At 46.4% G+C, this 18,326-nt stretch overlaps 2 protein-coding genes across 3 annotated transcripts in view; one reads left to right on the top strand and one right to left on the bottom strand.

Moving 5' to 3' along the window:
* LOC142584811 (uncharacterized) overlaps nt 1-9,260 on the bottom strand; it is a 35,854-nt gene extending 26,594 nt beyond the window's left edge. Inside the window, exons 1-4 of one of the 2 annotated variants that reach the window (XM_075695085.1) lie at nt 9,012-9,260; nt 8,255-8,424; nt 5,833-6,027; nt 3,348-3,575 (exon numbers count right to left, since the gene is read on the bottom strand). In XM_075695085.1, the coding sequence (XP_075551200.1) occupies nt 3,348-3,575; nt 5,833-6,027; nt 8,255-8,350 (519 nt within the window). In that variant the 5' untranslated portion in view covers nt 8,351-8,424; nt 9,012-9,260. The remainder of the gene's footprint in view (nt 1-3,347; nt 3,576-5,832; nt 6,028-8,254; nt 8,425-9,011) is intronic. The other variant, XM_075695086.1, reaches the window with a different exon arrangement.
* Nucleotides 9,261-9,736: 476 nt separating this feature from the next.
* LOC142584812 (centrosomal protein 43-like) overlaps nt 9,737-18,326 on the top strand; it is a 46,801-nt gene continuing 38,211 nt past the window's right edge. Inside the window, exon 1 of the mRNA XM_075695088.1 lies at nt 9,737-9,864. Within this exon, the coding sequence (XP_075551203.1) occupies nt 9,802-9,864 (63 nt within the window). The 5' untranslated portion in view covers nt 9,737-9,801. The remainder of the gene's footprint in view (nt 9,865-18,326) is intronic.

Raw genomic sequence — 18,326 nt, forward strand, 5'->3', positions numbered from 1 at the left:
GCCATCCTTTACGCTGAAGAAACAAATCACTGCGCAGCGGGCCGCAGTTTCGATGTTTCTAAACGGGTGGTGCGAGAGTGGCCACTGCAGCGAAGCGAAATTTTCACCCTGTGACGGCAAGTGAGAAATTTCCCACGTGCAGAAGTCTGGACGCTTTCCAGAACTGTAGCCTAAGCTTGCGGCGTACGTCGCTGAAATGCGTGATCGGTCCCTGCCATTGAAGTGCGACGTGGTCATGAAACAAGCCCGGACCTTCGCCTTAATTTTAAGGTTCTGCTCCGCCGTGAGTACGAGTGGCTGGCGGCAGAAGAATGCGAAATTACGCCAACTGGACCTGTCAAAAGAGCCTCCCTGACGGCTGCGTGTGGTTGGGTGCATTTGGCGTGGGCTGCTGTTCTGCAAGATGTCCTGGTGCGGTCGTTTGCCAAATTTGAAATTTTGCTGGACCACGACGGGCTGCGGGACCGCAGCAACAATGATGATGGCAGCACTACCGAAGACAAGTAGTCCAGTGACCATGTCAGCTACTAATAAATTTTCGTTATCGAATGCGCCCTCGGGTATGCTCTCTTAATATTATTTTTTCCGGTCAAGCGATATGGGGGGTCAACTTACATTCGAGTCGACTTACAATCGTGTAAATACGGTAATAGGCACACTCTCCTTCGTTACCTTTCTAAATGGAACTGACAATTTTAATTTTTTCACATGTTTGCATTGATGCAACACCGTTATTGCCAGATCATATAAGTCCTCCAAACACAGATAATCTTTACAAAATTAATGCTATCTGCGAAAATAGTTGTGTGCATAAGTAGTTCGTCTGCTTTGGTATACAGAACTTTTTCGAACGAGTAGAGCCGGCTAATACGTTTTTTTATTATTATTATATTGAGATTTGGTTTATAGGTGTATATTAAAAACTTGAGTGATCAATTCGAGGTCAACTTGATTTTGTTTTATTCTTCAAGAACGCTTCCGTTCCGAGATGTTCATCATCACATTTCATGCTCAGTAGGTTAATATAGCGTTCATACAAATACGCGATTCTAGACAGACCTCTCCCCCCCTGAAATCCCCAATTGACGCAGCCTATTGTGGGGAAACGTCAGCCGAGAGGGCAGTAGCGCATGTGCTATCAGCTCTGCCAGGCTTGCAGGCTGGCATACTATACAATGACCTAGGTTACAAGATGGGTTTGTCTTTGCGTCGGGACTTTTTCTGAATGTGAAATTACCAAGTGACAAACTTGATGAAATAGTCGCCAACACATTTTTACAGGTGAGCGCTTTTCACCGTCTAACAAATGTTATCGCTCAGCGCGGGGCGCGCCCGCACGTATCGGAACATTCTCTAATGTTATCGATGGCTTTGTTATCACCAAAGCTTGTGTAATCTGATTGCATGTGTGATGCAAAATGTGTAGAACTTTCTGGAAGACACATGGGCACCATCGATTACACTGGAACCTTTGATGACTCATGTATAAAAGCCAGCGCACTTCACCATCGATTACACTGGAACCTCTGATGACTCGTGTATAAAAGCCAACGCACTTAACCAGCAGATCAGATTTTTTGACCATTGCCGACTGTGTTCGCCACTATCGCTGTTCTCTGAGTGTAGCCTTTTTGAGGGCATAGCTTAGCCCAATAAAATGCTAGTTTAGTCATTCCCAGTTTTACGGCTTTCTTCACCATCACTACTACGGGACAATATGATAGCGCAGGCAGTCCAAAAATGATTTTAATGCTTTTTGCAATGCCGGCGGTATGAAATATTTACGTACTTTTGCCCTGTGCCGTGCTTCATTGATACACCGCCTACCTGAAATACCGCGATGGCCAGTGCATCACAGGTGCGGTGCTCTCGCTCGCTGTATAGCTCGATGGGCGTCGCCTGACCTTTGTGCGACTGTATCAGATTAGGCTGTGATGCGCGAATTCAGTTTGGAGCTTTCTGCCTACACACGAGCTTTTGCCATTCTGGCCAGAAGGTGCAAAAGCAAACTTTGCAAAAGCGTTCGTAGTAGTTGCCAACTTGTCGCCAATCTCGGCTTCCGGCCACCAGTCTAGCCCGTGATCTCATGTGCCCAACCACTAAAGAGGTTTACTGGTCTAAACACATTGGAGGCCACCTTGCCGCGACAACCTGTCACCCGCCACCACATCCGCTCTTACCGAATGTTACCGAAGCCAGGCAGTGCGAGGCGGAGGCAGCATTCTTCAAAGAGTGTCGCTACTTTACAAACTTTCAGGGTCTTTAGGGGTGGAAACACGCTGTCTTCTTTCGCGTGCGAGGTGGGAGGGCACGAGAGAGGGGCATTCTACTCTGGCAGCTGCTGCATGGCCGCCTTATCTTGAAAGCGACCTGCGATGTGAACAAAGTGCGCCCCTGCGCGAGCTCATCTTCAAAGCAATCTAATATATGGACAAAGTGCACCCAGTGCCGGTAGCTTCGCATGCGCTGTGCTTTCGATGCATAGTTCGCGTTGAAGCGGGAGACACCATGAAGGTCAGTTCGCCCGTTGCTGCTGCCGCGCTTATCTTGTTCAATTTGCCACCGCAATCGATGCTTCGCCTTTCGGGCAAAACTGCGACTTTTGTTTTTTACTTTGGACGTTCGTCACTCATTTTTGCAATAAGGTTTCTAGACATCGCAACGAATGTTTCGGAAGTTAGGAGTTTCAGATATTACATACTTCAGATAGAACAGACATTTTTTGACGTATTATCAGGGTCCATTATAACGATAGTCGACTGTATTTCCCCAAAGAAGTCTGTCAAGAGTTTGCAGTACTACTAGAAATATTGAAGGAACGAATTCAATATCGCCTCGTAGCATTTATTTTTTCAGACTACCCGATTCTTTTGTACACTTTTGCAGTCCATTCTATGTCCAAGAACTCTGTCAGTAACTGTAGATATATAAACAAAATAAATCAACACCATAGGTCGGTATACTCACTCACGAGTACACCGGCTTCTACTACTCGATACACATTTCACTGGCGTGACATAGAATGTTCATGAGTGACGAAGGATGTAAGCGGACATGATTATCGATGGGAGCGAGCCCATGGGATCGCTATGCAAAGGGTCTATACGTGAGTACGCATGCGAGCAAGCACCAGTGAGTGTGTGCCAGTAAGTGTGAGCAGAACCAACTGAGCACATGCGAGTGGTGGTGAGCATGAATAGGAACACGAGTGATTGCCGACAAGTGCGAGTGCACGAGTGAGTACACGGCCTACGAAAATATTGGTGCGCGAATGAGTATCCTCTTATTCTGCCGGCTTATGAGCAGAGCAGCAACGTCATGCTCTGGCCTGCAGCAACGGTGCCCACCTCGTCTTCGTCCTTCTTGGCAGCCCGCCGACCCCTGCGGCCCGTCGTGGGTGCAGCCTGGCCCCGTGCCGGCCGTCCTGCGCCCCGTCCTCCTCCTCCTGCGCGGCTGCCACCGGAGCGCTGCTTGCGGGTGCCGTCGCCAGAGTTGGACTCGTTCTCGCTCTCCTCCTCCGCGCGGTACTCGTCCTCTTCCTCACCCTCCGCACCATCACTCTCCTCGTAGTTCACCTGTGCCCCCACACCAGCAGGCAACCCCCCCGGACGACTTGTGTTGGTCCACGTTCCAGTACAATGCAACCACCGTTCCATCATCAGCAGCTGACTGTCATTTCCCTAGTTAAAAGCGGGACTTTCCGAGACACTGTCGGCAACTGCTGCAACGATTTCACAGAAGAGGCAGCATTCCAGTTCTATGTTTTACTTTGCTTTAAAAATGCCTATGCTCACAAGACTGACGTTGACTCTATTGACAGCAATCGTAGCCCATCATTCTTTAAAAATGCCATCTCTGCTGTATGTTATATCCATTCCTCTTTGTAATGCCCCACGTGGCACTGAGAGTACGGAAATAAATACTGAGCATTACATAGCCCTAGTCTTGCCATGTAAGCTTCACTAATGTTGCCTTTTGTGTTTCTTGATTCTTTTAATGTGCCGATTTTCTATAAAGCATGGCCTAGTAGGCCTTCGTGATTTTCCGTTGATTCCCACAACAACAAAATTCACCAGCAGTAATATCGCCCACAGTAGCTGCAAATACTGGAACTAACTACAAACTAGGCAAATTATGATCTCAAGAAGGTGTCAGCGTCATGAACCATAAGATGACTTGGTCACCGAGAAAATCACAATGAAAGGCAGGACCACCTTCAAGCACAGCTGGCATATGCATCCTCAACATAGTGTGTCAACTCAGTACAGTGACTGCGTGCTACATCAGCCACCTCGGATTCGTGATCTGCCAGGTATCACTACCTCCTGTATGCGCCAGCAAGCTGTTCGAAAAAAAAAGAAAAAAGTGCCAAGCTTCCACAAATAGAGCCGCCACAGTAAGCACACACAAGTTGCATTTGTTCCAGGTCGCGAGAAAGATGTATATACATATATTGAAAATGACAGGTTCTTTTCCAAGAAACTTTTAAAGCGTGGGGAGCCCATAACGGCCTTTCAAAACTTGCATGGGCTCTGTCGCGATACTCGGCATGTACATCAGCATGATCAGCATGTAACTCAGCATGATTTTCGCTGTCGATTTAGGCTGTCACAGCATCACAAGCACGGCCTTCTTTAGAAATTCACGCCAGCATGCAATTCCATCACAGGATGGGAACATTATATATCCAGCCGAACAGATTATGAGGTCAAGGTGAGGGAATATAATAACAGAACAAACCTTTTCAGAAGTACTTTTTTCTCCCCAAGACTATTTGTGAATAGAATCGGCTGCCTGCTACAGTTGTTAGCATAGTTGATAACAAAACTTTTGAAGCTGCTCTTTAAAATAAATTTTCTTTATTTCTAACTTCGTCTGCAGCTGATACTTTTCTTGTAATGTGTATAGATCCCTACGTATATTCGAATAGTGCACTTGTATTGTGCATGATGCCATTTTTGCTTTACCACAGGCACGCCCTTAAACTTTTTTAAATTGGAAATGAGCATTGCCTATTCCGATGTATTACATTTGTTTGTTCGTTTTTTGTTTTGTTTTTTACAAAGTGGTTAAGACACAGTGTTCTAGTTTGTTTCACTTTGCCACATGTGTTTGTAATGCCTAAATGGCACTGTGGGTAAGAGATGGTAATTAAATGAGAGCCCAGGCAGCACCTGTCAGCTCCCACAGTACTATCCTGTAGAAGGTTTGTGGAACATTTCCAGAATGAACAAACACTTGCTAGTACTAGCTAGCTAAACTGAACACTAGACTGTTCAGTTTCAAAGGATGGTACCTGCAAATAACGGCATGGTTAAAGGCCATCTGCAATAAAATCTTGGGAGACGTAAGGAGAGCCTTACTTTCAGACAGTGCAGGTAAACAGCAGCCTCCATGCAAAATTTAACATTTGAAATACGAGTAGGTGCATCCTGAAAGGCTCACAATTATAGACGTTTTTGATAACAAAACTGAAAATTTTAAAAAATATTTTGAAGTAGCCATTACCACTCACCGGAAGTGACGCACAGCTCAAAACGTGCAACTTCTCGGCACGACTTCCAAGATTAGATGGCACCCACAGCAGGATAGAAAATCTGAGGCGACACGCTGGGACTTCTTGCACCATGTCTGCCAACTACCAGGTACACATGTAGTCTGCTTAGGTGTTATTTAAAGGCTGCTAATTACGAAAATTAGGAATGTTACCAGCCCTGCAGTTTTGCCAAGGTTGCTTGTAGTATGCACTGCTCCTTTATAACCAATTTAGCCAAAGCGAAATCTCGTTTGCAGTCGGCCTTTAAAGCCCATTAAAATCTACGGCACACTCACCGGCCCCGACGTACGGCGGGCGCTCTTGACACGTGTGGCAGGCGACTCGACTGGCGAGCTGCGGTGGCCCTCGGCCGTAGACGCTGCCGTCTGGGCAGCCGTGGAGCTGCGACGTGTGCGCCCTCCGGTGGCAGCGGCTGCATATTCGGCAGGCCTTGCAGCTGCACGTCGGCTAGATCGTCGTGGGGCCCCTTCCTGCACACAGGCCAACATGTCGCAGCTGCTAAAACAGAGTTCCAGTATTGTGCTATTTTTTTGCAATAGATAGTACAGCCACTGGCTTAAAAACCATGATGCCATTAATTCCATGGTGTTACAAATAATAAATCACGAAGCCACGTACTTTGTCCGGTTTTCGTTTCCCTTGGTGGGTGTAGAGCAGCGGCATGCCACAGACCTACTGCACACATATCTCCAATTCTTTCCATTTCCCATTATCTTTCCCTACATCACTGGCCTGTTAAAGGGAAAACGAGACATCCACCCAATCATAGCAATTGCTGTGAAAGAAACCCGTACGGCTTCCTCTAAAGAAAAGCCTCACAGTTGAAGAAAAATTTGTTCTGGTGCAGGACTCGAACCCCGGACAACTGCCTTCCTGGGGTAGCCGCTCTACCATCTGAGCTAACCAGGGGCCTAGCAGATGGCAGGGCAAAGTCTTGTCAACAAATCTAAGCAAAGGCAAGAGTTTGAAGTAATAGTTCTGCAGAAAGCCACAAGGTGAAGAGAAGTAATCAGTAAAGGGAAAATGAGATATCCACACCGGAGCACGAAGGTGCACGCCTCAATATCGGAGTGCCGATCAATGAATAGAATCGTTCGAAAGTAGGCCTCCCAGAATACAGCCCCTATGGTCAACTTGTACTTATGTTCCACACGTTCCTCTAAGTCAAGACAGTGGACAGAAGCCAACCCATTTGATTGATCCAATCCCTGTTCTTCAAATGACGCTCCACAGCGATTCCCAAGCAAATATTAAGAAACCAGACAATCTAGCAGCTGCGCAGGTGCACAGTGGGTCTGGAGGTTTACTTCTCAAGCCACTGGAATCGCCCGGGGACGTCCACCCTGTAATACCTTTGTCACACAAGCATGCAAAAACTCGTTTACGTAAGCGGTCTTTTACCAACCTGAAAGAATGTTTAATGAAGAGGCATTGCACAGCAGATACACGGCACCGACAATCTCTTTTTAGTGTTTCCTTCTGGACACGCTACCGAAAGCGTCGCGCTGGGGTTCGAAAGAAAAAAAATCAGCCATATTAAAGTGATCTATCTCAAAATATAAGTGAAAAGTTGTTCTATTACACATTTTTACAACAGTTTAACGACAGATTAAGGAAAGTGATAGCAAAGATTTATTCTCGTCCTTCAAAGAGCATTTGCAGGACTAGTAAAGTGCCCCAGTTTGTCTGGCAACATTGGGCTTTCATCGCATTGGCTGCAGCGTTCCCACCATAGGGTGCTTTCTGCGTGTGCCCAGGGCTGTTTCGTCAGCGTTGGCCACCAATACTCACAATGCCACGCACAATTTTTCTCGTCCACGCAGCGTGCCTCCATAAGCATCATCACATGACATCCGCGACCCGTTCGACCTGCTTATGAGAGTACAGAAGATAATTAGCATTGCTGGGTTTACTGCACCTTCTGCGAGACATAAAATAATTTTTTACAATGGACCTAGGTAACAGAGAAATATGCATTTGCTTATTTTTTTAAATATATAATTGCTGGTGCCCACTGGTTCCAAGGCTACTCGTTTTCGGCCGTAAAAGAGATTGACAAACTCGGTTTCCAGAATAGACCACTTTTGAAAAAGAGATCACTCTCTGTCGTGTGTCTGCGGGCAAAACTCCTTATCGGGAGTTTTTGTTCAAGACTTCAGAGAGCCCGTGTGAGAGGGGTATAACGGATATCCCAAACTATCTCCCATCTGCTGCTCTAGTGCTCCTACTTTAAGTCCCTCACATGACCTGCTTATCTTCACTTCCAAAGCTTTACTACAAATAGGCAAACCTTATTAGAACAAGGCCATTACCTTTTTCGAACATCCTTAACACATGTCAATCTTGTTTGCTTCTCCATTGCTATGAAGCTTGACTTAAAACTTTATTTGGTTTTTGCATGTGCGTGCGGTATGAAATCTGCAAATTGGTACAAAACTATTGCTTAAGGTTTCCATGTTGCCACGTTTCAGCCCCAACGGTCAACAACACTGACTACGCTCACTTCTTTACCCGTGTAGAATAATATATATACCGCAGAACCACTGACATCCCGATCCGCACAGTCAAAATGAAACCACTACCACCACCTGACAATTTCAAATTCGCGCGCGTGCGCGCACGCAGGCGACGCCAGCGCCGCATGGCGGAGGCGACACTCCCAACGCCGCCAGGGTTGCCGGAAGCTCCCTCACTCACCGTAGCAGCGGGGGTCTCGTCCGACTTGCCGTCCTCGGCTGCCGGCGCCTCGGCGTCCTGCTTTGCGGCGGCGGTTCGCGCTGTCCTGCGAGGCATCCTGCTGCTGCTGCTGGCTTCCTCCTCCGATTTTGGCCCTCAGGCGCAAATCCTCATAGGTTGGGGCACCGCGCCTGTCGGAACAACACACACACATGTCGCGACGCTTATCACGCAGCTGCCACCGCATCACGCCAGGGGCGCGAAACAAGCACAAAACAAAACGCACCGTAAACAAACCGACGCGGCGGCGCACCAACGTTCGGAACGCTAGAGCCCGACGAGCCATCAACATCGCCGAATCCGCACCAGTGCGAAATCGACGTACACGTTTTGTGCTCAAAACACTGCATCACAAGCGACCTCGATGGCGCAACGTTTTTCGACGGAGCCGCGTGATTGCGCTTGGCAAGCACGGAAATGGCGGCAAAATTCGCGCAAAACAGACTCTACGCTCGGAACGGTGCTGTCGGCGACGGCACGCAAGCGCTGCGCCCGCTGAACGGTCTCGGATCACTCTGACCGCTAACCGACGTCGTGGCGCCGGATGAGAGCGCGGACTAACGCCGCCGGTAGGTTACGCGACGGGACCCTTCCCAAGTTCGGCGATCAACCGAACGCGTAAGCCTAACTATGCACAACTTAGGCTTAACGTGCTACGAACCGAACGAGACGGTACCGTTACCGCGCACGCCAAGCGCGCTCGTGTCATCCGACTCACTTGAAAGACCAGGGGACACTCTTTTGCGAGACGATAAATCCGGTGGTCGAAGAAACGTCCGCCGGCGGCCCTGTGTTTCGGAAACGCTTTCGGCCACTTAATCCACTTTTGAATCCAACGCCATGAAGAAACCTCCTCGACGCCCCAGAACACAAACAGCGGCCACCTTCCGCACACGCTCTTGCTGTCCACTTCCGTGCACAGCGCAACGTGTTACGTGCGCGCTCCTGCTGGCGGCAGCTTCCGCGGCTTGCGTCCTTTTCACGCACGCTGAATGCGCTCCTAAAAAGTAGAGCTCTAGCTAGCCATGGTCTGAGCCAATAGAAGCCGTAATACTGGAAGCAGACGAGTGAGCTTGCAATCGGTATTTAGCGTTGTACATTTCGAGAACAAAACGCGTGTTTTGAGGACCCAGTCGGGCGCTTTGAGAAGCTGATATGCTTAATGTAGCAACGAAGTGAAGCGAAAATTCTCGTCAGGCTATTTAACGTTACAAGCGCGTAAACATATCTGCCATGCATACAACATTTGACAGCTTTAGCACGTGCCCGCATCGCGCCCCAATTAAAGAAAGAAGCGGTCGGCACGGTTTCAATGTTATGTGAGGTGCATAGACGATGGGGCTCATATGATTCAATCAATCATTGCCACTTGCAAGGAACTGCGCGGATCATGGTGCCATCATCATCATTGTACACTAGAAATGGCGTACGTTGAAAGCAGCCGCGGTGACAGTGTACCGCGGTCAGCGGAATTTTTTTGCGATTTCGTGTGGTAGATAGTTCTCGTGATGAGCCAACGCTTGAGTGCCAAGATCGCGCCTTGTGCAGCCGCAGTGCACAAAATCAAGACGGTGAATTTTAATTTACGGCTGTTTCGCGGCCGGTTACCTTAAGTTTGCCAAGATTGCATGTGAGCTACATGTAAACGTTTTTTGAACGCCGCTGCTGTTTTGTCGCCGGAAACGAAATGCGGACTTTGCCTCGTTCAAAGGTCGTCGTTCCCAACTCGTCGCGAGTGAAAAGCAAGGATGCAACTTTCCTCTGCATTGCAGATAAGAACACCGTGCAAGAAGCGGGAGGGGGAGGCAATTTACGAGACGAAAAAAGAAAGTCACTTTCTTTCTTATTCGGTTTAAGCTCACAAGCAGCTGCCTGCGATGGCGTGCTTGAATACGCACGGCAGCTGGTGACCATTAGGGCCCGTTGGTTCAGTTTCAAACTGGGCGTGGGTGCGTATGTCAACCGGTACGTTTCGTGCTAGCGTTGCTTAAAACGGACAAAAAAAAAAAAAGGGAGATTCCGAGGAACAAAAAGATTACAGTAGTGTTCGTGTTCACATTCAACACGGCACGTAGTAAAGTCATAGTGATGCCACCGCAGAATAATGTATACTGTCGCTGCAACAGCCGCAATGCTGGGTTAAATTCGGTTCGCTGTTTGTTTACTTCAGAACCTTGGCGCATCTGCCGAGATCTTTGAGTTTCTGCGGAGGTGCAGCTGAACAACACAAAATTATGTCCTTGTCTCTGTGACAAGTGCCACCAGCAGCTGTCCCAGTATCATCACAGCACTCTGTGTTGACAGACAATGACAACTTGGGTGTGCCACTCTCCAGAAAGGAAATCATGTGACTTTACAAAACTAAACACTGCATAGAAAGCAGAGGCACAGATAGACACACACAGCTCCGTGGATGTCTGTTTTTATTTTTGTAACCTTATTCCTTTGCACTGTGCTTAGTTTGGCCTTGAGTTACCACCTTGCACTACCTTCCACCTTTGTCATGTGACTATAAGTGCTGCTTGACCACAAAATACAGCTCACATCCCCACAACACTGTTAAGAGCATAGCTGCCAACTCCAGAAACCTATTGTATGGTTCTCGACTTGGGGGCTGCCTGTCATGTTCCTGAGATTTTCACAAATTTTTAAATTTCGAAGGTTGGCATGCTTCGCTAAAGGCACTGCATCACCCCTACAGCACGAAAACAACAGTGTCACAGTAGTCCAAGTGCCGTAGATGCGAGAGGTACTGTGGTCGTCGGAGGGCTCCCACTATTCCAATTTGATCACTTCAGTGGTGCTGCGTCACGGTACCCGTTCGGGAAGGCGTTCGTTGTCACCACGGTCAATAAGCAAGGTCAAGTCGCAAATGCTCTCACAATCAAGACCTACAAGTCTGAGATAGCAGACCAGGTCGCCATCGCACTTGCGCTCACAGACCCGACCACCACCCACGTCTACAGCGATTCACGCTCGGCCGTCAAAGCCTTTCAGAAAGGAGCCGTTGCAATACAAGCACTACAAATAGTCAATACATCCGCACTGCTGCAGCATCACACCATCTGCTGGTTCCCAGCACACCTCGGAGAAATCGAGGATGCCCCTCTCAATCTCAATGAGATGGCTCACAGGAGTGCACGAGACCTAACCCTCCGCGATGCCACCTATTTTAGTCGTGACCATCCGAACAAGAATCGGGACCCTCCCCCCACATACAACAAGATCACAAAGCACTTTTATCTAGACCGCAGAATGTACAGCACACCTCACAATAAGCTCACCAGGCCTCAAGTCCTCACGTTCAGAACGCTTCAAACCAACACGTACCCCACGCAGAACAGACTACATCACTACATGCCTGAGCTATACACAACATCGTATTGCGAAAATTGCCTTAGCACACTAGACGTACATACTTGCTCTGGCCGTGCGGTCGGACCCACGCAAACAAGAGTCAAGACTCCGCCAGGCTACAAGAAGCATTACGCAGCACAGACCTGGCAGAGCAGCTCTGGGCCATCCAGCGAGCCCACGATGCGGCCAAGGAGTTAAAACTCCCGCTCCCAACATGGGAGTAGCCCGCTCTATGGGGCCTTGCGCCCCGTAGCTCGCAGGACCTTTCAGTAAAGTTATTCCATCCATACATCCACTTCAGTGGTCCGACACCATTGTCATTTGATGTTAGTGGCATAGTCACTGTAGAAGAAATGCAATGGTGTCTGCATTTAGTGTCCGCTTCACTTTGTCCGGCCTCCTCAATCTGAATGGTCAAGGGTATACAGGAAACAGCGTTTCGTGTATTTGCATGAATAGCCGAAGCCTTTGTTTCAGTCAAAAAAATATTTTGTGCCTTCAATGCTTCCATCAGCTGCCGTTATCATGTCTTTGGCCTGTATGCGTTGCAGCAAGTCAGAAACTTGCCCAGATGGGCAAAGGTGTCACTGTACAAGGGGTTTCTGTGAACACTATTTGAGGTTTGTCTTTTTATACAATAAAAAATGCAACATTCATGACCCCTTTCCAAATGCTAGTAGTCATTTGAAGTGCTTTGTTGCGCCTAATTTTTATTGCTGTAAGCTTTGAATGACACTGTTCTGCCACGCATAACTCAGCCACACAAAATGGCACTTGGTGAAACAAAAGCACACTCACTGAAAGGAATGTAGCATTTGCCTATCTGACAAAGATGTGAGGTCATCTGTCACGTTGACTGTTCACTGCAACATGACCGTCTGCATAAACAACAAATGGGTTACTTGCCATTGTATACGAGCTTGGTGGCAACTAGCGGATGTAGCTATATTTGTGGACAGTTAACCATCCTGCTGATTCTGTAGCATGCCATTACATAAGGGGCTTGCACACAAGGAATTAAAAGGCACTGTCAACATTTGCAGCTTCTGCCTCGCAACACTGTGAAACAGAGCATGGCTAAAAATAGTGAACAGATGATGGCATATTCCTAACCACGTTGCTGCAACCCTACATCGACGGCCACTTGCGTACAGCTTTCAACTGCCGCCTGCTGGTCTCTTGCAAGGCACACCTTTATTGATGCGAAAGCATATGCCCCATTATGCAAAAATCCGTCGGCGTCACCACCGAGCGCTGGTACCAAAAATGGCTGATGGTGCAAAGAGTAAAAAAATGACAAAATACTCGGAATGATGCCAAATTTCCCAGGGGGTTCTTGTAAACAAGGTAAATCAATGACTTTGAAAATAAAATTTGGAAAATTATGGTCTGGGTGGGAATAGCACCTGGTCCTCCATGGTGCGAGACGAGCATGCTTCCCCAATGCCATGGCAGCTACGTGGCTCTGGTTGACTAAAGGTGTGCGTAGTGCATGTGTCATTTGGCACGGGACAGTGCAGCCAATGTGCAGGAGGTGGTGCCACGTGCGAGTGTATAAAATAAAAAGCATTAATGTCCAATTGAACGCTGCAAAGTGGTCCTTCAAATTATAAACTCCTCATGAGCAAGCAGGCGTCTTGAGATGCTTGGCCCGTTTTGATTTGGCCTTACCAAGACGCAGTTGGAAAGCAGGCGAGAGCTTTATCATTATTATTATTTTAATTATAGGGCTTTACGTGCCAAAACCATGATCTAATTTTGAGGCTTTACGTGTCAAAACCATGATCTGATTGTGAGGCACACAGTAGTTCGGGACTCCAGAAATTTTGACCACCTGAAGACCTTTAACGTGCACCCAATGCAAAGCACACAGGCGTTTTTGCATTTCGCCCCCATCGAAATGCTGCCACCCTGGCTGAGATTTGAATCTGTGACCTCCTGCTTAACACCGCAACGCCATAGCCGTTAAGTAACCACGCTAAGCAACCACAACTTGACTTTGTTGCTCTTGGCTGGCTGTCATGTTTACAAAAACCTACAGTTTTTCTATTTGTGTGATTGACAGCGTGTCGTGTCACTTTTGTGGCGGTGACGAGACCATCAAACACCTCCTCTGTTGCTGCTCTTTCTTTGATGATCAGAAAGTTCCAGCAGAAACCACCTTGCAACGAATGTTGACATTAATGCAATTAACATTGACGTAATGTAATGACGTGCCTTATTGTCACTGCCGAAGCACGTCGTGCATAAGTCCTCTCTTGCACATCCCTCCAGACACACTGCGCCATCTGGCAGCCCTGCCATGAAGTTCGTGCATGATGCACGTCCGAATGCACATTCCTACAAGATTGTCTTAATAAATATGGCACAAGGCAAATTGCACTGTGCACTGGAGGAATTGGGAAGGATTTTTTTGTTATTGAAAAGTCCCAATGACCCAAGTTGGCATACATGTGGTTCGTAGGAGAGCAGTAAATACTTGGTGACCCACACCCAGTTACCAAAATTGGTGGGAAAGGGGCTCGTTGAAGAGCGGAACACAACCAGTCACGTACCCAATGACCCAAGTTAGTCCAACGGTTGGTTTCGAACATGGTTCTCGCAGCGCAGCAGGCCAACACACTACCAACTGGACTGTGGGCTGTCCAGTGACCCTAGTTGGCGAGAAGACAGACACGGGAACATGAAAACATCCCGAAAAGTGTGTGAAGTATTTTAATGATACTAATCACATCAAAACAGTCTGCATGCTGCCCTAATTTGATTTGGTGACAGAGCACTCACGGAAGAAGGGTTATTGGAACCTTGGGACTTGACTGCCATCCACACAGAAAGTCACTGGAGCCCAGACTTGCACACTTTACAGAAAAAAAAAACGTAATTGATAACAATTACTTTGAAAAATGTAATCAGTTATGGTTACCAATTACCATCCCATAAAAGTAATTGAGCAATTACGAAAAAGTAACTTTCCTTGCCACTTTTGTTAACATTTCACAAATACAGTAAGTAGAATGACCTGCACCGGCTTTTTAATTGTGCCCTCTGCAGCCCTTCATAGGTTTATGTTCACTAAGAATTGCTTTTATAAATTTTCTCCCGTAATCTTCCCTTGTTTTCTTGCGAAGACATCTGCAGTGGCAATGTAGACTCTCTCTATATGCGCGCTGCAGAGAAAGGCTGTGCTGTAACATAAGACCACCTTGCCCACAAGACTGTGTATAATTACTCAAGCCACGGCGCCAGGATCTATGTCCTTTGTGAAACTTGGCGCTTCATTATCGCTGGGAAGGTGCTTACAATAAGGCAAAAAAAGAAACTTAAAGATTGTTCATAGTTGATTTCCTAGCATCAGCGTTCAAAGTGGCCATCGCTGTCAATCCATATTAGTACTGTTTGAACCTAATTGCAAAGGACACCAGCAAACGTTCACGTTCCTTCGCAAGGTGGCCAAATCTGTAATGTAAATTGATATAAAGCTGCATGTTATTCAGCCCTAATAATACTATTCATGTGTTACAATAAAAAAAATATGTGTATATGAGTCACATATAGTATGTCAAATAGAATGAAACATATGCATTTAACAGCAAAAAGCATCTCTCTACATCAGCAAAGTCATAGACTGCACTAACCAAAGAAGTAAGCAGCCGCTCTGGGTGCCTATGAAGGCCACTTAAAAATGCTTCCATGAGAGAAAGAGATAAATTTATTAACAACAGAAAAGCTGAGAGGTGGGGCATCCCAGACAAGTGTGCATGTTCCATGTTCAAGTGATGAAGGCATAGCTGCAGTTCGCTGATTTGTGGGAAGCAGGTAGCCAGTAGCCCATGTACATGTTTTCATCCTTCTGGACACTGTAGTTCCCACCAAATTTCAGTGCCCAAAGCTGTGTTGCCTGTTATAGTCTGTTTCGTCAAAAATATAACTGCTACGAGTAAATTAGGGCCCTATAACATGAAACTATTCCAATCTGCTTTTATTCCAGTCTCCTGATGTCACATTCACGTAACCACCAACGCAAGCATCGGGTGGTAACCTGCAGCATTGTTTCAAAAGCCCAATGAAACGTAGTCCTTGTTTATAGGAGGACACTTATTTTGCTTTCAGAGTGAATAGCATTGTCTTCATCGAGCAGTTTTTCTTATCTAATTGGCTGCCACGAGGCGAGGAGCACACTCAAATGGAGCGGGTTTGATGGGGCTGAGCCAGCACAGTGAAAGCAGTTAACCGGATGAGAAGGGCGGTGCCACCGTCTGTGATTGGTCCGTTTTCCCTTGCTTAGCTTGCGGTGGCTGGTGAAACACTGCGGCGGCTAACCGGAAGGTTAAAAACTCCACTAAAATGGATCCTAAGAGTTGGCAAAGCAATGCCGTATATGTTCCAAAAGCGCTCGATAACGTTATACAGCCACGCAAAAAGCTTTGTTACATGCAACTAAATCCATGTACCCCGGCAGCTCCGACTTACCAGTGCCAGAGCGATTGGCGAGTAGCCATCTTGTATTCCTTTTAGAACGGGGCATTGCCCGGCTATTCAGAAAAAAAATCAGTTTTGTTTGGCATATTATTGCACCTTGAACTTGTACACGTCACTTTGACGCGGTGAGTTTTCGCGGCTTTATGATGTCGCATGACAGCCAGGTGAAGTGAGTGCAGTCCAAGAACACTTGACCAACAGCAGAGGGTTATGGGAAAAAAGGCATCAAATCAGAAATAATTGTGTTTCTTTCGTTTGGTCTAACCATGCATAATCAGCGTGCAGATATCATATCAAATGGGGCGTTTTCGCCGTTTTTGTGACGTCGCTTGATAGACAGGCGAAGTGGGGGTGGTCCGAACATTTTTTTATCAATCGTGGAGGGTTTATTACAGAATTGGAATAGAAAAGTTCGGTATAGCTTTACGTTATAGCGCCCTTAATTACTGAAAAAGCTATTGAATTGCACTGAGTGTTAACGAGTAAACGAAGTAATTGTTAAATTACCAAACTGCCAGAAAGCATAACTAATTAGTAATTTGCACATACAAATGTGCTAGGGCCCTGCTACACTTTTTAAAGAGAACGGCTCTGCACGCGCTGAAAGGCCGCAAGGAACACTTGTGTGTGCTTATACATATCATATCTTACTCGTTTTGTTCTTGTTCCGTCCTGAAGTGCATCCCAGGCCTGTGATTCTCTCATGCTTGGTGCAACAACCTGTGCCATATTGAATGTTCAGCATCTTTCATCACTCATCCATGTCTTGATTTGCTGGTACACTGCGCTTAGCCTCAATCTGTATCTGCTGCTCCTCAGTGCATGGTACCCTGTCTTGACTTCAAGGTTAAAATAACAACAGCATGAGAGACGGGTACAAACGAAGAAAGGCTCACAGTGCTGTGTGTGTCTTTCTTCGTTTGTCTCGATCTGTCTCTTGCGCTGTTCTTATTTTAACATTAACAACCAAAATTCCTAATTAAGTCTCTACTCTTCATAACATCAAGAGCTGTGTCAGCATGCATTCTCTGTTCTTTTTACTGCATAGAGCAGCAACGTCCCAAGAAACTGAGTTTGCATATCTTTAACATTGTGCTATAGTGCTACGCTCAAAGTGTACTCTAATTGTTCTCATTAGCAGGCTGATGGAGGTAAGATATGGCATATAGAAAGTCAGTGAACTGAAAATTATATTTGCACAATTTGCCTGCCACCTTTCACTCAGTTGCAGGCTTGCAATTGCTCACATGCGAGGCTCTTAAATCTGCTTTGCCTAGCACGCCACCGAGCACAGAGTCACTCTTGCATAAATTACAACAGCTTCAGGAGACCATATAGGGTTACCGCTATAGTCACACGCGGTCACAAAACAAAAGGCTAATTAAAGCCAAGGGATGCACTGCCATATTTGCAGCACAGCAGTCATTCTCAGCATTTTTCTCGTAAAAAGAGCACATTGCTGTATTAGATGTCAATTAGCAAGCTGCCGTAATTGAGCTGTTGTCATGTACATTGCACCCATGACATGTGGATATGTCTTCTTTTTACTTGCATTTGAATAAAATTAGTAAAGGCTGTTATACCTAGTTGACTGCTTCGTGCAATAACTAACTCAAGGATGACAGTGGTGTCTGCATACGTTGGCACCTTTTTTTATTTTACATCTACATTTATTTACATTTATCTGACATTTATTTTTGTTTTACATTTTACATTTCTTTTTACATTTTACAATTATCCTACATAATGTCCATGGTTCCTTTAGACGTGCACATGAGGATTGTCTAAATGTTACTTTGTCGGGAGTCGTGAAAGGGTTGGTTTACAACAGTTGAGGGGAACCAGGCAAACAACTATTCAAAGTCTTGAATTGAACAATACAGGCCAAGTAATGGTATTCTTTATGAAATTTGAGTAAGAACAGTGCAGCTTACAACATCATTAAAGTTCTGAAACTGTAAGTGACTGATGTATAACAAAGATGATATGTATCCTTCCCTAGTACACGTGCAGCTGAAAGTGCAGCTATCATGCACGAACCTTTAAAAGAAGAAATTGTGAGTGTTTTAGTCCCGGACGTTCAATTAGTGAATAATTGAGTTGTTCTGACTACGCGCACTGCTCACAGAACCCCCTTTTATTCTATTATGTTAATCAAGAGGTCTCTAGGGAAGTGCCAGCGCAGACCATCTTTTCT

This window comes from Dermacentor variabilis, chromosome 6 (assembly GCF_050947875.1).
Source record: "Dermacentor variabilis isolate Ectoservices chromosome 6, ASM5094787v1, whole genome shotgun sequence".
Taxonomy (NCBI): Eukaryota; Metazoa; Arthropoda; class Arachnida; order Ixodida; family Ixodidae; genus Dermacentor; species Dermacentor variabilis.